The sequence below is a fragment of the Chelonoidis abingdonii genome, chromosome 6, assembly GCF_003597395.2.
Source record: "Chelonoidis abingdonii isolate Lonesome George chromosome 6, CheloAbing_2.0, whole genome shotgun sequence".
NCBI classification, from domain to species: domain Eukaryota; kingdom Metazoa; phylum Chordata; order Testudines; family Testudinidae; genus Chelonoidis; species Chelonoidis abingdonii.
The window spans coordinates 1,770,247-1,796,594 of NC_133774.1; the positions used below are offsets into that span (position 1 = coordinate 1,770,247).

Sequence of the window (26,348 nt, forward strand, 5' to 3'; positions counted from 1 at the left end):
GAGAGGTGCGGTTCCAGGAGGTGGAAGGGCCTGACCCTGAGAGAGAGTGGACCCCCGAGAAGGGCTGTCTCACTGAAGAGGGTTCTCCCCACAGACCGCACGGGGCCAATAGTGGGCACAATCTGTGAGTCCGTGACAACGTGGTAGCAGAGGATGGTTCGTGGATGCACCCTGTAGATGTTTGGCTGCGGGCACAGGCACTTTGCAGTGAGTGGCTGCCAGCGATAGAACGAGAGTATTGAACAGAACCAGCCTGGAAATGGCCTATAACCGGCTCCGTAAGAGCGACCTGGCACGTCTGTGCAGGGAGAGGGGGCTGAGCATGGGGAGGCTCCCTAAGGAGTGGCTGATTGCTCAGCTTGTAGAGAATGACCAGTCTGAGGAACAGGCTCCAGACCCCAGGGGGGCTCCCGGGTTGCTTGGTGAGCCGGGGAGTAGCCGTGGGGGCAGTCTGTGTAGCGACCAGGAGGGTGTCAGACCCGACTCCCCAGTCAGCACGGGGAGACCCCAGTAAGGTTCCTCCCTCGAGGAGGTGCAGAAACTAGAGCTGGAGCTGAAACCGAAGGAGCTGGCGCTGGAGGAGCAGAGGCAGGTGGACAGAGAGAGAGAACGGGAGGACCGCGTAGAACAGCGGAAGCACAAGTTGGCGATGGAGGGGCGACGGGCCAAGAGGGCCTGCCGGGGGGTAAGTGGGGAAGGGCCCCGAGATGCCAGTGGGGTAGGGACTCTAGACACCAAACTGCTTCCCCAGTTCAAGGAGGTGAGGGATATTGATGCCTATCTCACAGCCTTTGAGAAGGCTTGTGATCTGAACCAGAATGACCCCACAGACAGGCTGCGCTGTCTGACCCCCCTGCTGGGTCCCAAGGCCATAGAGGCGTTCAGCCAAATGGATGGTGTTGAGACGGGGGACTACGACCTGTTCAAACAGGCTTTGCTGCTGAAGTTTGAACTGACCCCCAAGGCGAACAGGAAACGATTCCGGGGTGTGCGCAAGACCTCAGGTGTCTCTTACAAGGAGGTTGCCAACCTGCTGGGGGAATATCTCCGCAAGGGGGGGAAGGGTGCAGGGGCCACCACCACAGAGGACGTGTATAACCTGGTGGGGTTGGAGCAGCTGTATGACATCTGCCCTCCAGACCTTAAGATGTGGCTAGTGGACCGGAAGCCCAAGGAGTTGCACAGTGCAGGGGCACTGGCAGATGAGTTTGTGGACAGCAGATCCGGGGCAGGAGGAAGACCCACATCGGGGCCTCAGAAGGGGAGTCACTCAGAGACCTCTCCAAGGTGGGACTCCAGGAAGCCCAACTCAGGGGTGGCCGGGAATGCCGTGGCGGGCCGACCCCCCGCATGGGACTTGAGGGACCTGCAATATAATTACTGTGGCCAAAAGGGGCACAAGGTGGCCCAGTGCCTGAAGATGAAGGAAATGGCAGCCAAGCAGCACCCGAGGGGTGTTAACTGGGTGGAAGCCCACCAAGAGGGGCACTGCCGGGCCAGAGGGCCGCAGTCGAGAGGGCTGCTCCAGGGGGAGGGGACCGCCAGACCAGGCCAGCAGGGGAAGGCGGGTCCCCAGGTCCAGAATGGCCGTACTCCATCCGCCGGGTGGAGACAGGAACCAACCCTCCCATCAGGTGTTCCCCATTCAGGGTCACTAGGAAAACAGCCCAGGATCTAGAGAGAGAGGTCGGGGATATGCTGGCTTGAGGGGTGATCTAGCCATCCGCCAGCCCCTGGGCCTCGCCAGTGGTGCTGGTCCCCAAGAAGGATGGGTCAATCCGGTTCTGTGTGGACTATCGGAAGCTCAATGCCATCACGTGTCCGATGCCTACCCCATGCCTAGGACTGATGAGATCCTAGACAAGTTGGGGGGTGCCCGGTACCTCACTACCATGGATCTTACCAAAGGCTACTGGCAGGTGCCTTTGGACCTGGAGGCCCGGGTGAAATCTGCCTTCACCACCCCAATAGGGCTCTTCGAGTTCCTGGTCCTGCCTTTTGTTCTCAAGGGGGCACCTGCCACCTCCCAGCACCTGGTGAATCAGTTGCTAAGGGGGATGGAGGACTTTGCTCTGGCATACATTGACGATATCTGTGTCTTTAGCCAGACCTGGGAAGAACATGTGTCCCAGGTGAAAAGGGTGCTGGGTCGCCTCCAGGATCCACGACTGACTATAAAAGCTGAAAAGTGCAAGGTGGGGATGGCGGAGGTTTCATACCTGGGCCACAAGGTGGGGTGTGGCCACCTGAAGCCAGAGCCGGCCAAGGTGGAGGCGATCCATGACTGGCCTGCTCCCCAGACTAAGAAGCAGGTCCAGGCTTTCATTGGGATGGCGGGGTACTACCGGAGGTTTGTGCCCCACTTTAGCTCGCTAGCAGCTCCCCTCAAGGAGCTATGCAAGAAGGGGAAGCCAGACAAGGTGGTCTGGACCGAGCAGTGCCAGGAAGCTCTCTGGTGCTGAAGGAGCCTCTGGTTAGTGGCTCAGTTCTGGCAAACCCAAACTTTGACAAGCCCTTTATGGTGTTCACCGATGCCTCAGACATGGGACTGGGGCGGTGTTAATGCAGGAGAATGAAAAGAGGAAGAGACACCCCATCGTGTACCTGAGCAAGAAGTTGCTACCCTAGGAGCAGAACTACGCGGCCATCGAGAAGGAATGCCTGGCCATGATGTGGGCCCTTAAGAAGCTAGAGCCGTATCTCTTTGGGCGACACTTCACCGTGTACACCGACCACTCTCCCCTGACCTGGCTGCACCAGATGAAAGGAGCCAACGCCAAGCTCCTGAGATCGGAGCCTGCTCTGCAGGACTATGACATGGAAACCTGGTCCATCGTGAAAGGAAGTGCCAGATCCTGATAGCGCACGCGTTGTCCCGGAGAGGGGACCTTAACTTCCCCACGGTCTCTGGGCCAGAGTGACCCCGCTCAGTTCAGTCTCAGAGGGGGGAGAGATGTGACACATAGACTGTGTCTGTTGTGGAGGGAGAGCAGGGACTAGGGAGGGAAAGACCGGCCTGTTAACCTGACCATAGGGGAGAGGAGTTAAAACACCTTTGGCTAGGAACGTGGAAAAAGGGAGAGAAGCCTGCAAGAGAGGATCTGTTCAGTTTGGTTTTGGCTGGGGATGAATTCAGGATCCCAAACTGATCCAAGCACCCTGAATCCCCAGAAGAACCAGACTGAGGGGTCCTGGTTGTGCCTACAAGCTCTGCTTAGCCTGCGTTCTGTTGTCCAAAAACCTTCTTTTTATTGGTGGATGAAGAGTCACTGTGAGTCCAGAAGAGTGCGAGACCCGGACTCTCCAACTCTCGTGACGCTGAGTGACTGACATTTTTTATTCCCAAGTTTAGTGCTTTAATTAGTACCTTCTGCACGTCATCTGCTGTGAGGGATAAGGTACAGGGTGTCTGCGGGAACAGTGACTCTGCCACCATGTGAGGCGGGCCGGTATGTTTGTTATCTATACTTCTTCCTCCCAACACTCCACTTCTGCTGCGGGTTGCGACCTCGGGCTGCCGTCGGGCATAGGGCACCAGTTTAATAATCTGCCTAGGCCCCCGTAAATCCTAAGGATGGCCCTGCCCTGCTGGGCCACCACAGGCTCTCCTGGGGGCAGGGCCTGAGGCTGACCTCATGTGACGAACTGGGAACGTTTCTTAATTTTTCTATGCAAGCCGGTGTTGGTGCCTCAGTGTGTCCCCATGCAGTTTCTTACAGTATCTATGGTGCCGAATAAGGTTGTGTGATTGTGCGCAAGGCAGGGCGCTGCACCTAATGCCTGGCCTCTGTGTCCTAGCACGATGCCTGGCCCCTCCCTGCAAAGGTGCCAGCTGAAGGTGTTGGAGACAAGGGATCAGGTATCTCGCTGCCCGGGGAGGGGCGAGCAGAGAGGAGGGGACGGAGGGGGTTGTTAGTCTTGGGCTGGCCTGGGACGAGGAGTGAGTGCAGATGTGGGGGTTCTGGCTCACTGCCCCCCAGAATGACTCGGCGAGGGTCCGGTGTCTCTGTACTCCAAGCTCTGTTTGTAGACGCCTGTTCTTGTCATCGAATAAACCTCTGCTTTACTGGCTGGCTGAGAGTCACGTCTGACTGCAAAGTTGGGGGGGCAGGACCCTGTGGCTTCCCCAGGACCCCGCCTGGGCAAACTCGCTGTGGGAAGCACACGGAGGGGCAGAGGATGCTGAATGCTCCAAGGAGAGACCCAGGAAGTGAAGCCGTGTGAGCTTCTTGCCCTGAAGACAGTCTGCTCCAAGGGAGAGGAGGCTCCCCAAAGTCCAGCCTGGCTTTGTGGAGAGCCATTCCAGAGCATCGCCCAGGGACTCCGTGACACCTCAGAGGAAGACCCAAGACCATCCCAGGCCCCCCACTCTGGGGCAGCGCCTACCTGTTGCCTATTGGTTACAGCGAGTGTGCGGATGGTGAAGCCAGCTCCCGGCTCCTCCGAGATCAGCTCGACGTGGAAACGGCCGTAAGATGCCTCTCCATGCGCAGGCCAGAAGGCCGGGTATGTCTGGGGAGTGAACACATGGACCTGCTTACACACGTGTGCTCACAGGGCACACAGGGAACTGGCACACACGCCTAACACCAGCACACGGGAATTGCTCAGACCCCATACACAGGCCTTCTCACAGACGTGTGCTCACAAGGCACACACAGAACCGGCACACACAGTCACAGGCCTAACACCTGCACACGGGAAATGCTCAGACCCCACAAATGGGCCTGCTCACAGACGTGTGCTCACAGGGCACACACAGAACCGGCACACACGGCCACATGCCTAAGACCTGCACACGGGAAACGCTCAAACCCCTACACACGGGCCTGCTCACAGATATGTGCCCACAGGGCACGCACGGACTCTGCACACGCACAGACACAGGCCTAACGCCAGCACAGGGGAAGCGTTCATAGCAGTGTTCTCAGGGCGGGCTTTATGAAGGGTGGGACCCAATTTGCATACCTGGCAGTGGTCTGGGGCTTTGGCAGCACTTTGGGGGGGGGTCCACTCCAGGTCTTCTGTGGCACCGAAGGACCCCCCCGCTGCTGAAATGCTGCTGAAGCCCCGGAACGGACCGCCCCCCCGCCCCCCGGGCCAAAATGCTGCCGAAGCCCCGGAGCGGACCACCCACCCCCCAACCCCCGCCGCCGGGTGAGTTGAAAAAAAATGTAAAAGATGCCTAAGGCGCATGGCCCGATTGCGGGACATCGGGGGAATCTGCTTACAGCCGGCCCTGAGTGTTATGATGTACAAAGCAGCCCCCCCCACGCGTGCATACACAGCAGCCTGGCCAGAGACAGGGCACAGGCACCTGGTGTCCGCACGCATATACACTCATACTGCTACGGGAACCACTGGCGCCAGGGCCCACACGTGCAACTGCATCCCCAGCAATCTGGCCAAGCTGTGCACCCCCAGGCCTGCACCTCCTGTGTCTCAGCCAGCCCCGGGGTCCCACTCCACAGGCTGGGACCACGCAGCTCCGCTCAGGGCTGGGGCCTGGCAGACGCTCTGGGTGAGCCGGGAGGGGCTCAGGTACACAGAGCAGCGGGGAGGCAGTGCCAGGGAGCTGCAGCACAGGCGATGGATGGGGTGGGGGAGCCTGGGCTGCCACTGCTAGGACAGGGGTGCCCAGTTCGCAGCTCCATGCCAGGCACCCTGCCGGTAGGGGGAGCAGAGCGGGAGATGGCACAGCGCCCCCCTGAACTGGGAGGCTGCAGTCGCCCGACACGCACGGACACATGGCGTAGCCCCAGTCTCTCTGTGGAGGGTCCCAGTGTGTGATGGTGAGAGGGGAGTAAGCAGCAAAGCCCCACAGACAGACAGACACCATCCCCCATCCCCAACCCCACTCCACACACGAATGCACCTGTCCTCCCAGAGGCTCCCAGGCATCCCTAGGACCCTCCACTGCCTGCCTGGCTGGGCGGCTCTGCCAGAGGATCTGTGCCCCCGGGAGTGAGAAAGGCAGCTCAGGGGTTACAGCATGGGCAGACAGCCCCATGGCAGGGAGGGAAACCCCGTCACTGTGGTGTGGAGGGGAGGTGGGGGTTCTCCTTCAAGCTCCAGCCACTAAGCTGCTCGGATCAGCCCCCTCCACCCTCCGTTGGTGCTCCGAGCTCTCAGCTGGCCACCCCGCGCCTCAGTGAGCTGCTCATGCCCCAGGGCTGGCAGAGCTGGGGGAGGCCCCGGGTGTGCAGGGAAGATGGCGTAGGGCTGACCTGGTCCAGCTCCTCGAGGCGGTTCAGCATGACCAGCATGGTGCAGGTGTAGTCCCAGAGCAGGGCCCAGAAATCCACCAGCGTCTCCCTGAGTGGCAGCTGGGTGACAATGACGTTGTCTTCTTCCACGTATGTCTGCAAGAGACAGCCCGACCCGGTGGAAGCCACCAGCCAGTGCCCCTGCCTCGGGCACCACCCAGAGCCTTCACCCTGCCAGCCATGCTGCTGGCGCCAGCCCTGCCATGGCGGGAAGCAGTCGGGGCTCTGACGAGCGGAAGCGTGACTCATACCTAGCAACACACGGGCTGAGATACTGCCCCGGAGCATCTCCCCCCAGCCCAAGGTACCAGCCCAACTTCAGGCTCTGGGTCCCTCTGGCCCCCAGCCAGAGCCGCCAGGGTCCCCAGCCCAGACACAGCGACAGGACTCACTCCAGCAAACCAAGGGCAAAGTGGAGGATGAAGCACAGCTGGACTAGGGGGGAGGCGATGCGGCACAGCTGGGCTGGGGAGGAGGGGACTGATGCTGATTCTCAGGGACCATCTCCTGGTGCCGAGGCCCCCTGTCTGAGGATCCCCAGGGAAGCCTGGTGCTCGGCAGCCCCATCGCTGGGCACTGCCAACAGCAGCAGATGATGCTCTGGCAGAGACACAAGGGCTGGGGCTGGGAGGTCCTGGGCTCGCTGCTCGCACCCACGTTTGGGACAGACGGAGCCATACCCCCACAAACACCGCGTTGATGTAGCCAGGCGAGCCGTCCGCCTTCAGCGAGGACATCAGGATGGGGCGGTTGCAATCCGCTGGGAGGGGATGGAAGGAGAGAGGTCGTGTCACACTCCTCACACGGGCAGGAGCCCCCAGTCTGGGCCGAGAAGCACCATGTAAAGCACCCAGCCCCCCATGCTCACAGCGTCTGTGCCTGGCCTGGCCCAGCGGAGCTGTGGGGAGCAGACCCCTTCAGTTTCTGGTGTCCCAGCGCTCAGCGCTCGCCTCTTACACCATGCGTGGGTGGGGGACTGGCGGCACGGGGCAGGGGTACCAGCTGGTGGATGCCAGGTGGGGCTGGGCCATGAACACAGAAGGACAGAGGGATTTGGACAGAGTATAAAACCCCTCTGGGCCAGGGCCCAGGGCCCTTGGTGGAGCACTGGCTGGGAGCTCTCCAGCCAGTGACAGGGGCAGGGAGGGCTGAGACGCAGGGCACTCCCTGGGCAGCGAGTCTCCATAGAGCCCTGCCAGGTCCTCAGGAAAGCCAGGTCCCTGAGCACTCCTGGGCCATGGTGCCCACCCACTCGCCCCAGGCTAGGCCCAGCCCCACCGTGGTACCTGGCAGGATGGTCGGCTTGCGGTTCTTGGGCTGGTTGCTGGGCTGCTGGGCCTCCTCGCACGGGGAGAGCTGGAAGAGTTCGGAAAACTTCTGCAAGGCCTGCAGGACGGGAGGGTGCAGCGGAGTCAGCTCCCAGCCGCGGTTCCCTGCTCCCAACCCAGACCCTATAGCACCCACGGCCCGGCGCCTGGCCGCACCTCAGCTGCCCCGGGGCTCATGCCACAGAGCGGATCCCACCTGGGATTCCAGGGGCGGGGCCCCATGGGGCAGCAAGCGTGAGGGGGACTCTGCTATTCAACACCTCTGGAGAGGGGCTGGCAGAGCGGCCGCTCCTCACTGCACACAGCTGCCCCCAGGCAGCCCAGAGAAGTGAAGGGCGGGTCAGCGCCAATCCCATTGCAGGGTCTGTGTAACAAACAACAGCCTGGGACACTGAGCACCTGACACGTCCCCACAGTCTGGGAAACGCTGCTCCCAGACGATATTGAGCATCTGAGACGTCACCACGGCCAGTCTCCCATCCCCCAGTGCAGATCGTCCTCCCAGGCCAACACCCCCCACTCAGCATTCACAGCCCACAGTAAGAACAGTCCCAGTTCGTCACAACCACAGCCTAGGAAGCGTTGCTCCCAGATGAAACGGAGCACCAGACATGTCACCAAGTCCTGAGAAACGCTGCTCCCAGATGACACCGACCACCTGACACGTCCCCGCGGTTTGCTGCTCCCAGATGACACCAACCACCTGACTCGTCCCTAGAGTATGAGAAATGCTGTTCCCAGATAACACGCAGCACCTCATACATCCCCAGTGCCCGGGAAAGGCTGCTCCCAGATGACACAGACGACCTGACACATCCCCACAGCCTAGAAAACGGTGCTCCCAGACGACACCAAGTACCAGACACGTCCCCCCGACCTAGGAAATGTTGCTCCCAGATGACACGAAGCACCGTAGACGTCACCATGGCCCAGGAAACACTGCTCCCAGACGATACAGAGGACCTGACACATCACCACAGTCTGGGTAATGCTGCTCCCAGACGACATGCAGCACCTGATACGTCCACACCACCCGGGAAATGCTGCTCCCAGATGACACAGATGACCTGACACGTTCCCACAGCCCGGGAAACGCTGCTCCCAGATAACACTGACTACCTGACACGTCCCCACAACCTAGAAAACGGTGCTATCGGACCACACCGACCCCCGGACATGTCCCCACAGTCTGGAAAACTCTGCTCCCAGATGACATGAAGGACCTGATACTTCCCCACAGCCTAGAAAATGGTGCTTCCAGACAACACCGAGCACCTTAGACGTCCACAAAGCTTGGGAAACGCTGCTCCCACATGACACAGAGGAGCTGACACGTCCCCACGGCCCGGAAACGCTGCTCCCAGATGACACCGAGTACCTGACACATCACCACGTCCTGAGAAACGCTGCTCCCAGATGAAATGGAGCAGCTGACATGTCCCCACGGCCTGCGCAACTGTGCTCCCAGACGACACCAAGCACCTGACACGTCACCAAGTCCTGAGAAACGCTGCTCCCAGATAACACGGAGGATCTGACACGTCACCACGGCCTGGAAAACGTTGCTCCCAGGCGACACCAAGCACCTTAGACGTCTCCAGGGCTCGGGAAACGCTGTTCCGAGATGACACAGAGGACCTGACATGTCACCACAGCCTGAGAAATGCTGCTCGCAGAAAAAAACCAAGTACCAGGCACATCCCCACGTCCTGGGAAACACTGCTCTCAGATGACACCGACCACCTGACACGTCAGCACATCCTGAGAAACGCTGCTCTTAGACGATACATAGCACCTGACATGTACCCACAGCCTATGGGAAACGGTGCTACCAGATCACACCGACCACTTGACTCATCCACACAGTCTGGGAAATGCTGCACCCAGACGACACCGAGTACCAGACACGTCCCCACAGCCTGACAAACGTTGCTCCCAGATGACACAGAGTACTTTAGACGTCCACACAGCCTGAGAAACGCTGCTCCCACATGACGTGGAGGACCTGACATGTCCCCACGGCCCGGGAAATGCTGCTCCCAGATGACACCGAGCACCTGACACGTTCCCAGTCCTAGGAAATGTTCCCAGACGACTCAGAGCATGTGACACGTCAGCACGTCCTGAGAAATGCTGCTCCCAGACGACACGTAGCACCTGAAATTTCCTCTAACCAACTGTGGTGAACTGGGAATGTTCTTAATGTTTTCTCTGAATACTGTGTTGGTGCCTCAGTGTCCCCTAGGCAGTTCTTAAGTATCTAGGTGGTGGGATAAGGGTGTGTGATTGCTGCAGAGCAAAGGGCGGCTACATCTAAATGCCTGGTACTCTTCTCCTAGGCAACTGATGGCCTGGGCCCTCCCCCTGCAAAGGCTGCAAATGAAAAGTGTTGAGGACAAAGAATCAGGTGCAGCTCCGTTGGACGATGCGGTTCTGGCGGGACCCAACTGAGAGTGCCAAATCAGGCACCCAATTGCTCAAACAGGGCAGTCACAGCCCAAGGCTGGGGTTTTTCCACCTCTAAGCGCAAACCAAAACCAGCCAGACAAAAAGGACTTCGGTTTCACCCCACTGGCTAACCACAAAGTCACACAAGCAATTTCTTTTAGACACTCCAGCTCTCCCAGTTATCACACCAGTTCCCACACGTCCTGGGGATGAATGGTTATGAAAACCAACACCCCAGTAAAAAGAAAAAGGTTTCTCTCGCATCCAAAGGATCAAGGCCCAGACCCAGGTCAATATACACCTCAGATTCTTACCCCACAAAATTCTACGCTCTGCCAATCCTTTAGATCTATAAAATCTAAAGGTTTATTCTTCAAGGAAAAAGATAGCAGATGCAGACTGAAATTGGTTAAATGGAATCAATTACATCCCTCAGTAATGGCAATACCAAGTTCTTAGCTTCAGGCTTGTAGCAGTGATGGAATAAACTGGCATGTTTAAGTCAAGTCTCATGTGAGGAACATCCCAAGCTGGGATGCGCGTCATCAGTCTCTTGTGCAAGAGCTTCAGCCTGTAGCAAAGCCCTCCAGAGGTAAAAGCAGGATTGAAGACAAGATGGAGATGAGGCTCCGCCTTATATAGGTCTTTTGCCAGGTATGTAAGGACACTTCTTTGTTTCTTACTGTTGGAAAGTTACCAGCAAAATGGAGTCTGCCAGTCAATTGGGCCATGTTTCTGCACACCCTGGCTGCAGTCACAAGGCGTATCTGGCCTCCTCTCCAATGGGTCAGTTGTGTAGCTAATGGTCCTTTAATAGGGCCATCAAGCAGGTAAAGCTGAGCTGACACCAACTTGTCTGGGAATCTTTCCAAGTAACACAGCATAAGTTTGAATACAGACAGTATACAGCCAATATTCATAACTTCAACTACAAAAATGATACAGACATACAGACAGCATAATCCTAACCAGTAACCCGTAACCTGGTCTTAGACACCTTATATGACCCCCCTTTACATAGGATTTGGTGCCACTACAGAACCTTGGTTGCAACCCATGTTCTATATGGTCCCAGTTTATATCAATAACGTCACACCTGACATATCCCCACAGTATAGAAAACACTGTTCCCAGATGACAAAGAGGACTTGACACGTCTCCACAGCCTCGGAAACGCTGCTCCCAGACAACACCGAGCACCTGACACATCCCCATGTCCTGGGAAACGCTGCTCCCATACCACACTGAGCACCTCACATGTCACCACTGCCCGGAAAACGCTGCTCACAGACGACACCGAGCACATCCCCACGTCCTGGGAAACGGTGCTCCTGCACGACACTGAGTACCTGACACCTCACCTCATTCTGAGAAATGGTGCTCCCAGACGACACGGACGACCTGACACGTCACCACGGACTGCAAAAAGCTGCTCCCATACCACAACGAGTACCAGAGACGTCCCCACGGCCTAGGAAGCGTTGGTCCTCGACGACACCGAGCACCTTAGACGTCCCCACAGGCTGGAAAACTCTGCTCCCAGATGACACTGACTATCTGACATGTCCCCACAGTCTAGAAAACACTTCTCCCAGATGACAAGGAGGATTTGACACGTCCCCACAGCCTGGGAAACGCTGCTCCCAGATGAAACGGAGCACCTGACACATCCCAACAACCCAGTAAACTCTGCTCCCAGACAGCACCAATCACCTGACACGTCACCGCATCTTGAAAAACACTGCTCCCAGACGGGTCGGAGGACCTGACACGTCCCAACGACCCGGAAAACTCTGCTATCAGACGACACCGAGCACCTGACACATCCCCACAGTTTGGAAAACGCTGCTCCCAGGCGAGAACGACCACCTGACACCTCCCCACGTAACGGGAAACGCTGTGCCCAGATGAAACGGAGCACATGACACATCCCCACGGTCTAGGAAACGGTGCTCTCAGATGACACAGAGTACCAGACACGTCACAACGTCCTGAGAAACACTGCTCCCAGTCGACACGTAGCACCTGACATTTCCACTAAGCAACCAGGAAACGCTGCTCCCAGATGACACCGAGTACCTGACACGTCCCCACAGCCTGGCAAACGGTGCTCTCAGATGACACTGAGCACCTGACACATTCCCACGGCCTAGGAAACGCTGCTCCCAGACGACACTGAGCACCTGACACGTTCCTACGTCCTGCGAAACTGCTCCCAGATGACTCGGAAGACCTGACACATCCCCACGACCTGGAAAACGCTGCTCCCAGACGACGCCTAGTACCTGACACATCACAATGTCCAGACAAATGCTGCTCCCAGACGACACCGGAAACCTGACACGTACCCACAGTACAGAAAACGTTGCTCCCAGATGACAAGGAGGACTTGACACGTCCCAACAGCCTGGGAAACGCTGCTCCCAGATGACACGGAGCACCTGACATATCCCCACGTCCTGAGAAATGTTGCTCCCAGATGACACCGAGTACCTAACACGTCACCACGTCCTGAGAAACGCTGCTCACAGATGACACAGAGCATCTGACACATCCCCACAGCCCGGGAAATGGTGCTCCCAGATGACACAGTGAACCTGACACAGCCTCACTTCCCGGGAAACAGTGCTCCCAGGCCACGCTGAGCACCTGACACATCACCACTGCCCGGGAAACGCTGCTCACAGATGAAACGGAGCACCTAACACATACCCACGGTCAGGAAAACGCTGCTCCCAGACGACAAGGAGGACTTGACATGTTCCCACAGCCTGGGAAACGGTGCTCTCACACGACACGGTGTACCTGTCACGTCACCACAGTATGGAAAACGCTGCTCCCAGATGACACTGACCACCTGACACGTCATCACAGTCTAGAAAACACGTACCCACGGTCAGGAAAACGCTGCTCCTAGACGACAAGGAGGACTTGACACGTCCCCACAGCCTGGTAAACGTTGCTCTCAGATGACACCGAGCACCTGACATGTTCCACGGCCAAGGAAACGCTGCTCCCAGACGACAAGAAGAACCTGACACATTCCCACGTCCTGGGAAACGGTGCTCCCAGACAACACTAAGTACCTGACACGTCACAATGTCCTGAGAAATGCTGCTCACAGATGACACAGAGCATCTGACACATCCCCAGAGCCCGGGAAACGGTGCTCCCAGACGACACAGTGACACTGTCACGGCCTCACCTCCCGGGACAGGGTGCTTCCAGACGACACTGACCACCTGACACGTCCCCACAGTCTGGGAAATGCTGCTCCCAGACAACAAGGAGGACTTGACATGTCCCCACGACCCGGGAAATGCTGCTCACAGACGACACTGAGTACCTGACACGTACCCACAGCCTGGAAAACACTGCTCCCAGATGACATCGAACACATGACACGTACCCACAGTCTGGAAAACGCTGCTCCCAGGCGACACCGACCACCTGACACGTCCCCACGACCTGGGAAACGGTGCTCCCAGAGGACACCGAGTACCTGACATGTCATAATGTCCTGAGCAACGCTGCTCACAGACGACACCGAGTACCTTGCACATCACCACATCCTGAGAAATGGTGCTCACAGATGACACAGAGCATCTGACACAACCCCACAGCTCGGGAAATGGTGCTCCCAGATGACACAGTGAACCTGACAGGGCCTCACGGTGCCCAGACCACACTGAGCACCTGACACATCACCAGTGCCCGGGAAACGCTGCTCCCAGATGAAACAGAGCACCTGACACAAACCACAGCCTGCGAAACGCTGCTCCCACACAACACCGAGTACCTGACACTTCACCACATTCTGAGAAACGGTGCTCCCAGACAACACGGAGGACCTGACACATCCCCACGGCCTAGGAAACGTTGCTCCTCGATGACACTGAACACCTTAGACGTCCCTACAGCCTGGAAAACACTTCTCCCAGACGACACCGACCACCTGAGACGTCCCCACTGTTATGGAGTAGGGACTATCTGTGTGGGGGATGGGAGAGCCGGAGATGTCTTTAGGTGAGGGACAGGATCTAACCTGTAACCGGAGCCAGGTAGTGGGGAGGAGGTCAGCACCTTTGCCGGGGAAGCTGGACAAAGGAAGGGGCCGGCTGGAGGACTAGTTCAGTTCAGTTTCAGTTTTGGGCTGGGTGGTTGGAATTCAGGGAATCCTAAGCTGGGATCCAAACACCCTGAACCCCCAGAAGGACTCGATTGAGGGGTCCTGGTTGGGCCTCCAAGCTCTGCTGTAACCTGCATTCCTGTTGTCCAATAAACCTTCTGTTTTAACGGCTGCGACTGAGAGTCACTTGTGAGTCCCAGGAAAGAGGGTGCCAGGACGACTCCCCCCAGTCTCGTGACCAACATGGTGGCAGAGGTGGGATATACTGCACCCGTGGACAGCGCTTCCGCCAGTAAGTGACTGGGGGCAAGTAAAACAGAAGGGGTGATTAACCCCATGGGAGTGTGGGCCCACGTGAGAAGGACTTTGCCAGTACAGGGTCCCCCAGCGGGAATTGCAGGCGAGCGGTCCCAGGGGTGGAGGAGTCTGGCCAGCTCGGACCCTGGCAAGATGAGGTGGTGACCTCAAGAAGCGACTGGTGCACTAGGGGTCCACCTGGGAAACGCGTGAGGGAGCACGCGAACACCCCGGCCTGTGAGTGGCCAGCAGGAAGATGTATGCAGGACGGCGCTAGGGGTTTGAGACGCCCTAGGCGGACGGCAATTTTGCCGCCCCACGCACTGGATCCCGCAGCCCCGGTGGAGCTGCGCCACAGTCCAATGCCTGCGGGCTGTCCACTGGAGCAGCGCGAGGAGCCGACCCGTCTGCAGGCACAACTACGGCATGCTTCCACCTGAGCTGCGCCGACAGCGGACCCTCCGCAGGCACGACTGCTGCAGCTCCACCACTGCCGCTCCTCGCCAAAATGCCGCCCACCAATTATTCTGGCGCCCTAGCGATTGCCTAGAAGCTGCCTAAATTGATAGTGCCAAAGGCCCTGGATGTTTATGCCAAGCAGCTTAAGTGCGACCTGGTGGAGCTGTGCAAGCCAGGAAGCGGGGCTGGCGCAGGGGGGGGCTCACCAAAGACCAGCTGATGCCACTGGAGGAGGAGTACCGCTTGAATGAACGTGATCCCTGCTCGAGGGAAGCTAGCCTGGCCATATTCAGCGCGGCACCAAGTGTCTGTCCTCCACTGGAGGGCCAGCTGGCGGCTGAGGGTCTCCAAGACCCAATACATATACATTACCTATGCCTATGGGACAGGAGGGTTGAACCCAGCAAATTGCCGATGGCACCCCTGTGACCCCCCCGCCAGCAGAGACCCTCCCAGCAAAGCTCACCCCCTCAGCAGGTATCACTTCCTGTGTGACGCTGGCACTATCCGTGGAGCACAAGCGCGAAGGGATGAGAGAACAAATCAAGGCAAGCTGGAGGATCATGGAGAGACTAGCGAGAACTACGTACCGGAGGCGAAAGGGAGAGGAAGCATATCATGAGCTGGAACTGGAAGGCTCAGGGCAGCAGCGCCCCACGGCTGCGGAGGAGGTGAATGGGGGGGCCCAGGGACTGCGCGGCGAGCTTGGGATAATGCATCCTGCCCAGCGTAAGCGATGGGAGAAGGGACATGGATGATTTCCTGGATGCTTTGAAGATGGCCTTGAAGCGTGGCACCAGGCTAGGATCCTGCAGGACAGGCTCCGGGTTCTCACCCCCTTACTGGACCCCAAGGCCGTGGCATTGTACCGCCAGCTGGGAGAGGAGGAGAAAGGGAACTACGAACCATTCAAGCAGGCCCTGCTGCGCGAGTTTGGGCTGACTCCTGAGATGTGCCGGGAAAGGTTCCGGAGTCAGCGTAAAACCCCTGAGGTCTCATATCTGCAACTAGTCGTCCGCATGGAGGGATACACCAGCAAGTGAGCAGATGGGGCCCAGACAAAGGGGGACCTGGTTAAACTGCTGGTACCAGAGCAACTGTATGAGCGGTGCCCATCCAACCTGAGGCTGTGACTGAGGGACCAAAAGCCAGAGAAGCCGCGACATGCAGGGCGGCTGGCTGATGAGTTTGTGAAGAGCCGGTCGGGGGGTGGCAGGGAGGAGTCCCAAAGGAACAGGCCCACTGCAATGCAGAGAGAGAGTCATCCTGGGACCTCCCAAAGGGGGAATAGGGAGAACCCTCTCCCAAGGGGAACGCCCAGCGTCAGGGACAACTGATCGGTTCGAGGGGACCGACGGGACATGAGCTGCTATCAATGTGGCCAGAGGGGCCATATACAGTCCCAGTGCCCCAGGCTCAAGGACAGACTGAGCAGACCGACCCCACACCGGGTTAACTTGGTAGAGACCCAGCTGGATGAGGGGCAGCATTCAGGAAAAGGGGGCTGGCCGCATATCACCTGTGAAGGAGGGAGGAGGTCCCCAGGTCAGCTCCTCTGGGGGGCTGGATGCTCCAGGCTCCGAGTTTTTGGTTTCCAGGGTGGGTGTGGAGCTGCCCCTCCGGAGAGAGTGCCTTGTTCCCCTGGAGGTGGATGGGAGGAAGGTCACTGGATACTGGGACACAGGTGCAGAAGTGACGCTGGCCCGGCCTGAGGTGATGGCCTCAGATCGGATGGTGCCCGACACCTACTTGACCCTGATGGGTGTGGGAGGGACCCCATTCAAGGTGCCCGTGGCGAGGGGCAAGTGGGGGTACACCCATATTTGCCCACGGAAGTGTTAATGGGGGCGGACCTGGAGGTCTGGCCAAGCAACGCCCGGGGTGCCCTGATCGTGACCTGTAGTCAGAGCTGGCACAGGGCACTGCGCCCTGACAACGGGAAAGGTACTCTGCCCGAGGTGCAGGACCCTAACCTAGTGGGGAGGGAACGCCCAGGGACACAGCTCAAAGAGGCTGCGGCCTCACACCCAGCCGACGAGAGACAGCAGGTCCCCATCCCTGTCCCAGCTGCTGAGTTCCAGGCGGAGTTGCAGAAAGATCCCTCCTTGCGGAAGCCCAGGGACCGGGCTGACCTTAGTGCGGAACAGACCCTGAGGAGAGGTTGCAAGGAGAGGTTCCTGTGGGAGAAGGGGTTCCTGTACCGAGAATGGGCTCCCCCAGGGGAGGTAGAGTCATGGGGGATCAGGAGGCAGCTGGTGGTTCCCCAGAAGTTTCGCCACAAGCTGCTGTACCTGGCCCATGACATCCCTCTCGCAGGACACCAGGGAATCCGGCACCAGGCAGAGGCTGCTACAGAACTTTTACTGGCCTGGGGTCTTTACCCAGGTCCGACAGTACTGCCAATCCTGTGACCCCTGCCAGAGGGTGGGGAAGGCCCGGGACAAGGGGAAAGTGGCCTTGAGGCCTTTGCCCATCATAGAAGAACCTTTCCAGAAGGTGGCCATGGACATAGTGGGACCTCTCAGCAAGGCGACACGGTCGGGGAAGAAATACATCCTGGTGGTGGTGGATTTCGCCACTCGCTACCCCGAGGCGGTGGCCTTGTCCTCTATCAAAGCAGACACCGTGGCAGATGTGCTGCTGACAATTTTAAGCCAGGTGGGGTTCCCCAAGGAAGTCTTAATGGACCAGGGGTACAACTTCATGTCGACCCTGCTCCGGTGCTTGTGGGAAAAATGTGGGGTCTGGCACAACTGGGCCTCAGCATATGGGCCTCACCAATGGGCTGGTGGAAAGGTTCAACAGGATGCTGAAGATGATGCTAAAAACATTTATGAACCAGCACCCGCAGGACTGGGACAAGTACTTACCTCACCTGCTGTTCGCGTACAGGGAGGTACCCCAGGAATCTACAGGGTTTTCGCCTTTTGAACTGTTATACGGAAGGCAGGTAAGGGGCCCCCTGGACCTGATGAGAGACGAATGGGAGGGGAAGGCCGCTCCTGATTGAGAGTCAGTGGTGGAGTATGTCCTGACCTTCCGGGAAAGACTTGCCGAGCTCATGGGCCTGGCCAGGGAGAATATGGCCCGAGTCCAGAGGATGCAGAAGATCTGGTATGACCGCACGGCACGGGCTCGCGCCTTCGCCACCAAGGATCAAGTGATGGTTCTCATCACCATGAGGAAAAACAAACTCCAGGCTGCCTGGGAAGGGCCCTTCAAGGTGGTCAAGCAACTAAATGAGGTAAACTATGTGGTGGAGCTGTTTAACCGGGCTCATCATTGCCGGGTGTACCATGTGAATATGATGAAGCCATACTATGACCGGGGAAATGTGGTGTTGGCCGTGTGTGGACACTGGGAGGAACAGGGAGATGACTCTTTAGTGGATCTATTCCCTGGGACAAAAGCTGGTTCCCTCCTGGAGGCGATTCCCCTCTCTGATCAGCTGGCCCTGGCCCAGCACGCTGAGATCAGAGGGGTACTGCATCTGTACCGACAGCTGTTTTCCAACCAGCCTGGACGCACTAATTTGATTGTCCACCGGGTGGAGACCGGGTCACATCCCCCTATAAGATGCTCCTCCCCTTTTCGAGTCACCGGGAAAACTGCCCAGGACCTAGAAAGAGAGGTCAGGGACACGCTGGCTTTGGGGGTGATCCAGCCGTCCTCCAGCCGTTGGGCCTCGCCAGTTGTACTGGTCCCCAAAAAGGATGGGTCAATCTGGTTCTGTGTGGACTATCGAAAGCTCAATGCCATCACCGTATCTGATGCCTACCCCATGCCCAGGCCTGACGAGCTCCTAGACAAGCTGGGAGGCGCTTGGTACCTCACCACCATGGATCTTACAAAGGGCTACTGGCAAGTTGTCATAAATAAATAGCTAAGGGTTAATGTTTCTTTTACCTGTAAAGGGTTAACAAAGGTTCTGACCCTGCCCTTTGGCCTCAAGGGAGCTGCCGGCCACCTTCCAGCGCCTGGTGGATCAGCTACTGAGGGGGATGGAGAGTTTTGCCGTGGCGTATATTGACGACATCTGTGTCTTCAGCCAGACCTGGGAGGACCACGTGTCCAGGTTACACAAGTGCTGGACCGACTCCGGGAGGCTGGGTTAACCGTAAAGGCTGAGAAGTGCAAGGTGGGGATGGCTGAAGTATCTTACCTGGGCCATCGGGTGGGAGCGGCTGCCTGAAGCCGGAACCAGCCAAGGTGGAGGTGATCAGAGACTGGCCTGCTCCCCAAACCAAAAAGCAGGTCCAGGCCTTATGGATGGCGGGGTACTATCGAAGGTTCGTGCCCCACTTTAGTGCCATAGCCAGCCCCCATCACTGAACTGTGCAAAAAGGGGAAGCCAGACAAGGTGGTCTGGACCGAGCAGTGCCAGGAGGCTTTCCGGGCGCTGAAGGAGGCTCTGGTTAGTGGGCCCAGTTCTGGCAACCCAGATTTTGACTAACCCTTATGGTGTTCACCGACGCCTCAGACATGGGACTGGGGCGGTGTTAATGCAGGAGGATGAAAAGGGGAGAGACACCCCATCGTGTACCTGAGCAAGAAGTTGCTACCCCGGGAGCAAAACTACGCGGCCATCGAGAAGGAATGCCTGGCCATGGTGTGGGCCCTTAAGAAGCTAGAGCCATATCTCTTTGGGACACTTCACCCGTGTACACCGACCACTCTCCCCTGACCTGGCTGCACCAGATGAAAGGAGCCAACGCCAAGCTCCTGAAGGTGGAGCCTGCTCCTGCAGGACTATGACATGGACGTGGTCCATGTGAAGGGAAGTGCCAACCTGATAGCGGACGCGTTGTCCCGGAGAGGGGGCCCTGAACTTCCCCAGGTCTCTGGGCAGAGTGACCCCGCTCAGTTCAGTCTCGAAGGGGGGAGAGATGTGATGGAGTAAGGGCTGTCTGTGTGGGGGATGGGAGAGCCAGGGAGGACTTTAGGTGAGAGACAGGATCTAAGCCTGTAACCAGAGCCAGGTAGGGGGGAGGGTGTCAACACCTTTGCCGGGGAAGCTGGACAAAGGAAGGGGCCGGCTGGAGGACTAGTTCAGTTCAGTTTCGGTTTTGGGCTGGGTGGTTGGAATTCAGGGAATCCTAAGCTGGGATCCAAACACCCTGAACCCCCAGAAGGACTCAATTGAGGGGTCCTGGCTGGGCCTCCAAGCTCTGTTGTAACCTGCATTCCTGTTGTCCAGCAAACCTTCTGTTTTACTGGCTGGTTGAGAGTCACTGTGGTTCCAGATAGCGGGGTGCAGGACCGGACTCCCCCACACTCTGTGACACCCAGAGTCTAAAAAACATTTCTCCCGGACAACAAGGAGGATTTGACACGTCCCCACAGCCTGGGAAACACTGCTCCCAGATGACACAGACCACCTGACACATCACCATGTCCTGAGACGCGCTGCTCCCAGACGACTCGGAGGACCTAACACGTCCCCACAATCCGGAAAGCTCTGCTCCCAGATGACACCGACCACCTGACACACCCCCACAGTTTGGAAAATGCTGCTCCCAGGCGAGAACGACCACCTGACATGTCCCCACGTAACGGGAAACGCTGTGCCCAGATGAAACGGAGCACGACACGTCCCCACGGCCTGGGAAACGGTGCTCCCAGATGAGAGAGAATACCAGACACATCACAACGTCCTGAGAAACACTGCTCCCAGTCAACATGTAGCACCTGACATTTCCACTAAGCAACCAGGAGACGCTGCTTCCAGATGACATTGAGTACCTGACACGTCCCCACAGCCTACCAAATGCTGCTCCCAGACGACACAAAGGACATGACATATCCCCAGCGCCCGGGAAACGGTGATCCCAGACCATAGCGAGTACGAGACACGTCCCCAAAGCCTGAGAAACGGTGCTCTCAGATGACACCGAGCACCTGACACGTTCCCATGTCCTGCGAAACGGTGCTCCGAGACGACTCAGAGGACCTGACACATCCCCAGATGTGACGAACTGGGACTGTTCTTAATGTTTGCTCTGAACACTGTGTTGGTGCCTCAGTGTCCCCTATGCAGTTCTTAAGCATTTAGGTGGTGGGATAAGGGTGTGTGATTGCTACAGAGGAAGGGGCCAGTGCACCTAAATGCCGGGCACTCTGTCTCCTAGAAACTGATGGCATTTCCTCTGCAAAGGTGCCAACTGAAAGTGTTGGAGACAAAGGGATCAGGTGACCTCCTGGCCCGGGAAAGGAGCTGAGCAGAGAGGAGGGGCTGGAGGGGGGTTAGTCTGGAGCTGGCGGGGGACTAGGAGTGAAGGGACCTAGGGGTCTGGCTCACTGCCCCCCAGAATGGACCCGGCCGAGGGGTCTGGTTTCGCTGTATCTACAAGCTCTGTTTTAGACTCTGTTCCTGTCATCGAATAAACCTCTGTTTTGCTGGCTGAAGTCACGTCTGACTGCAAAGTGGGGGTGACAGAACCCTGTGGCTTCCCCAGGACCCCGCCTGGGTGGGCTCGCTGTGGGAAGCGCACGGAGGGGCAGAGGATGCTGAATGCTCCAAGGAGAGACCCAGGAGGTGAAGACGTGTGAGCTTCTTGCCCTGAACAAGTCTGCTCCAAGGGAGAGGAGGCTCCCCAAAGTCCTGACTGGCTTAGGGGAGCAGTTCCAGAGCATCGCCCGGGACTCCGTGACAGCAGGGGAGGACTTTAGGGGATGGACGATACCGGAGCCTGTAACCTGAGCTAGGTAAGGGAGGAGGAAAGGTCAACACCTTTGCCCGGGAAGGAGGACAAAGGAAGGGAAAGGGTTTTTCAGTTTGGGTTTGGGGCTGTGTGGGCGGAATTCAGGGTATCCTAGCTGGGATCCAAGCACCCTGAACCCCCAGAAGGACTCGAGTGAGGGGTCCTGGCTGTGCATACAAGCTCTGCTGTAACCTGCGTTCCTGTGTCCAATAAACCTTCTGTTTTACTGGCTGGCTGAGAGTCACTGTGGGTTCCAGGAAGAGGGGTGCAGGGCCGGACTCACCCACACTCCATGACAACTACGTCCTGAGAAACGCTCCTCCCAGATGACTCAGAGGACCTGACACATTCCCACAACCCAGAAAGCGCTGCTCCCAGATGACACTGACCACCTGACATGTCACAATGTCCTGAGAAACGCTGCTCACAGATGATACGGAGCATCTGACACATCTCCATAGCCTGGGAAATGGTGCTCCCAGATGACATAGTGAACCTGACATGGCCTCATGTCCTGGGAAATGGTGCTCCCAGAGCACACTGAGCACGACACATCACCACTGCCCGGGCAACACTGCTCCCAGATGAAACGGAGCACCTGAAACGGTCCCATGACCTGGTTCCTAGCCCCCTGGTTTCCTGGCCCAGGGGAGAAGAGAGTCCCAGCTCCTGGGACAGCCCCGTAGTTCCACCCACAGGTACCTTGAACTCCCGCGAGAACCCGTTGCTCTGCGACTGGGCATCAGGCTGGCGCAGGCGGCTGATGTGGGTGGGGACACTGTCCGCCAGGACCCCGGTGTTCCCGCACAACAGCCCCTCCAGCAGCGCCTCGTAGAGGAAGATGTACTGCTCCTGGGGAGGGGAACACAGGAGTCAGCCCAGAGCCCAGCCTGCAGCAGGGGGCCAGCGCACTGGGCCAGAAGGTGATGCCAAGTGCTGGGGGGAGCCCAGGTACCATGTGCCATCAACTGCACCCTGAGGGCAGGCTGGAGACCCAGCCCTACACCAGGCACTCTCACGCCAACGGAACAGACTTCTGGCACATTTCTCCTGGGGGGAGCCCCATCTGCAGCCACCCCCTCTCCAGGGAGCCGAACCAGCAGAGCCAAGCCTCCTGTGACCCGTGGGACATGCTCATCCTCATGCTCCAGAAGAAGGAGACAATCCCCCAGGATCCTGCCCCAGGTGCAGGCCCCTCTAGCCCAGCCTGGTGAGCAGTTTCCTGCAGGCACATTGGGAGCCGGGCATCTGTCCAGGATGCTCTCAGATCCCAGCATGGGGGTTCTGCCAGCACCTGCGGGACTCAGACCTCCCCTCAGAGACAACATCCCAAAATCTAGTCTCTGGGCAGCTTCAGTGCTGGCTCCCTGCAGCTGGGTCACATGCCACATGGCCGGGCTGGCCTTGCAGGGCCAAATCCATGCGGAAAGTCCCTTGGGAGCGGAGTAACCGGCCTGACTCTGGGACCCAGGAGCTGAGGTCAGCAGTCGGGGGGTGGTACCCTGAAAGTACCTGCCCTTTGAATTGGGCACTATGGGCCGGGCGGGCAGCAACCACCTGGGAACCCAGCTCAGCTCCTCACCTTCGTCTGCACCATGCTGACCCGCTGCTCCCGCAGCCTCTGCACACAGCGGAAAACATCCACGCTGCCCTCAGCTCGCGCCATCTTCAGGAGGATGTCCAGGGCGATGAAGGTGCCTGTGCGGCCGATCCCTGCACTGGGGACATGGAAAGGGAGTGAGGTGCTCGTTGGGCCTTGGGCCTGTCCCCCACCCCCAGCCCTTTCTGTCCAGTACCTGCAGTGCACGAGCACGGGGCCAGCAAGCGCCTCCGACGCCCTGTCATTCACCATCTCCACCAGCTGCAGGAGCCGGGCCGCGTTGCTGGGGACCCCATGGTCTGGCCACAGCAGGTAGTGAAACTGCTGTATGTGTCTCGGGAGAGGAGAACCGGTCTGAGGAGAGGGAAGACAGGAGATGTGGGGGAATTGAGCAGGGGATCCCGGCACTCAGAACTCCCTCCAGCACCAGTGTGACAAACTAGGAATGTTCTTAATGTTTTCTCTGAATACTGTGTTGGTGCCTCAGTGTCCCCATGGCAGTTCTTAAGTATCTAGCAGAGCAAAGGGCCAGTGCACTTAGATCCCTGACAGTGTCTCCTAGCAACTGATGGCCTGGGCCCCTCCTCTGCAAAGGTGCCAGCTGAAGGTGTTGGAGACAAATTGGTCCGGTGATGACCTGGACCGGGAAAGGGACTGAGCAGAGATGAAGAGCTGGAGGGATTTTCAGTCTGGACCTGGCTGGAGACAAGGAGTAAGGGCAGGTTTGGGGGTCTGGCTCACTGCCCCTCAGAATGGACCTGGCTGAGGGATCCCATTCTCTGAACCTACAAGCTCTGTTTTAGACCCTGTTCCTGTCATCGAATAAACCTCTGTTTTACTGGCTGGCTGAGAGTCACGTTGTGACGAAGTGGGGGTTTTCTTGGGCTGGTTTTTTGTCTTTTCCAGGTTTGCATGCACAGGGGGTGGATTCAATGTACCTGTGGTGTTACTGCGTTTAAACAAGGTGAGGGAGAAGGGAGTTTTGTTGTTACAGAGGACCTGGAAGGGACGCCCCAGCCCGGATACACACCAGCGGTTTGCGGCCAGTGGAGGACAAGGCTGCCAGAGAGAAGGACCCCGGTGGACCTCACCAGCCGGATTCAGCCAGAGGAGAGCTGCAAGAGAGGGACTCGGCCTTCCTGTTTACGACTTTGTTTACCTGGAGAGAAGACAGGATGGACTGAGCGGGGCTTGAGGCGGGGATATCAGAGACCCAGCCTGGGCAAGAGGGGCTCGGGCTGGCGAGGGGAAGCAGGCAAGAGCGGCCACCTGGATGCAGGGGAGACTGGGATGTGGCTGTTATTGTTGAAGAGCCCTGGGATGTGCTGTTATGTTGTGAGGCCCTGAGGTTTCCTGTGCTGTGTTCAACTCTCAATAAACCCTCCTGTTTTATGCTGGCTGACAGTCGCTTTGCGTCCAGAGAACAGGGCTGCATCAGCCCCTTTGGGCCGTGAAGAGGCCCAGGGGGTCCAGAGTGCGTGGACTCCGGAGGCCCACGGCAGAGACAGACGCTGCTTAAGGCTTCCAGAGAGGTGCGCTCCAGGAGGGAGGGGCCTGACCCGAGAGAGGAGGGCCCCGAGAAGGGCTGCCACTGAAAGGCGCACCCCCCACGGACCGCACAGGGCCAAGTGTGGGCACGATCTGTGAGTCCGTGACAACGCTGTAGCCAGAGGATGCGTTCGTGGATGCACCCTGTAGATGTTTGGCTGCGGGGCGCAGGCGCTTTGCATGAGTGGCCCACCTAGAACGAGCTGGTATGAACGTAACCAGCCTGGAAATGGCCTATTAACCAGCTCCGTTTAGAGACGACCTGGCACGCTGTGGCAGGGAGGGGGGCTGGTGTGGGAGGCTTCCCTAAGGAGCGGCTGATATGCTCAGCTTGCTAGAGGAATACCAGTCTGAGACAGGCTCAGACCCCAGGGGGGCCTCCCGGGGTGCCCAGTGAGCCAGCGTAGCCGTGGTTGGGGGGCAGCTGTGAGCGACCGGGAGGTGTCAGACCCGACTCCCCAGTCAGCCACAGGGAGGACCCCGTCAAGTTCCTCCCTTGAGGAGCTGCCGGAAACTAGAGCTGGAGCTGAAAGTGAAGACCGCTGGAGGAACGAAGGCTGGTGGACACGAGATGAGGAGAACGAAAAAAAAAAAAAAAAAAAAACCAAAAAAAAAAAACCAGGGGTTTGAGGTAAGGACCATGTGGGAACACGAATGGCAGGCTATGCTAGCTAACAAAAAATCCTCCACCCAATTATTATGAGAAAAAAAGCTGCCACAGCCTTTGGTTCCTAGAGATGCCCTTTACAGTGGTAGAACAAATGCCATCTGCCTTTATTACAAACCGCAGCCCAGGGACAGGTTCATTACTATGATTTTACCAGCCTCTACCTTTTTGTTAACAAGACTAAACATTATCCTGTAGGGCACCTTGTTATCATGTACGAGGGTTTTGGGATATCAGTCAGTACTTTAGCATGGCCAAGGTTAAAGTGTACCCTCCAAGAGGTCTGTATTTCCCCGTATTACCATGCAGAGTCAGTGGTAAACCAATGTTCCCTTTGTGCAGAAACAAAACAAAAGGACCCCTGCACGCACAGTCAGGAGGAGAGGGCTTTAACAGGGACTTGGTGGAGGCTTTAGACAAAGGGTACAGAATTGCTGAGATTTATGAAGTCTGGCATTTTAACCACTCTTTAGATGCCCTGTTTTCGGACTACATTAAGACACACCTGAGACAGAAACAAAGGGTCTCTGGGTTCCCTCAGTGGTGTATAGACGAGTTACCGTGAAAGAGAAGGCATGTGTCTGTGTCTAAACAAGATAAAGGTAATCTCTGCAAAAAGGCAAATCTCAAAACTGGTTTTTAAATTCCTTGTGGGGAAAATTTGGTCAGTGAACAAATTTGACTAACACCAGTATAGTGACGGACCCTGACGAGCTCTTCAAGTACGTCTTTGTACCTTATTACAATGTGTCAGCGTGCGAGTTTATTGATGATGACACAGCTGTAGTGTCTAGCAAGTAAGTGTGGCAAATTGCCGGTAATGTTCTGCTGGGTCTCGCGCTTTCTCTTCTCTGGGGTAGGTTCAGGGCGCTATTGCTTGCCTCTGAACCAGTTCTTAATCACTC

The 26,348-nt window shown here is 57.6% G+C and overlaps 2 protein-coding genes across 2 annotated transcripts in view; both read right to left on the reverse strand.

Annotated features, from left to right (window-relative positions):
- The window catches only part of LOC116828827 (receptor-type tyrosine-protein phosphatase U-like), a 59,972-nt gene that overhangs the window by 21,202 nt on the left and 12,422 nt on the right, over window positions 1-26,348 (reverse strand). Inside the window, exons 3-9 of the mRNA XM_075066809.1 lie at window positions 23,425-23,582; window positions 23,211-23,346; window positions 22,331-22,480; window positions 7,553-7,652; window positions 6,947-7,026; window positions 6,228-6,362; window positions 4,387-4,512 (exon numbers count right to left, since the gene is read on the reverse strand). Of these exons, the coding sequence (XP_074922910.1) occupies window positions 4,387-4,512; window positions 6,228-6,362; window positions 6,947-7,026; window positions 7,553-7,652; window positions 22,331-22,480; window positions 23,211-23,346; window positions 23,425-23,582 (885 nt within the window). The remainder of the gene's footprint in view (window positions 1-4,386; window positions 4,513-6,227; window positions 6,363-6,946; window positions 7,027-7,552; window positions 7,653-22,330; window positions 22,481-23,210; window positions 23,347-23,424; window positions 23,583-26,348) is intronic.
- LOC142047016 (receptor-type tyrosine-protein phosphatase delta-like) overlaps window positions 25,260-26,348 on the reverse strand; it is a 5,785-nt gene continuing 4,696 nt past the window's right edge. The window contains exon 6 of the mRNA XM_075067461.1: window positions 25,260-25,333. Within this exon, the coding sequence (XP_074923562.1) occupies window positions 25,260-25,333 (74 nt within the window). The remainder of the gene's footprint in view (window positions 25,334-26,348) is intronic.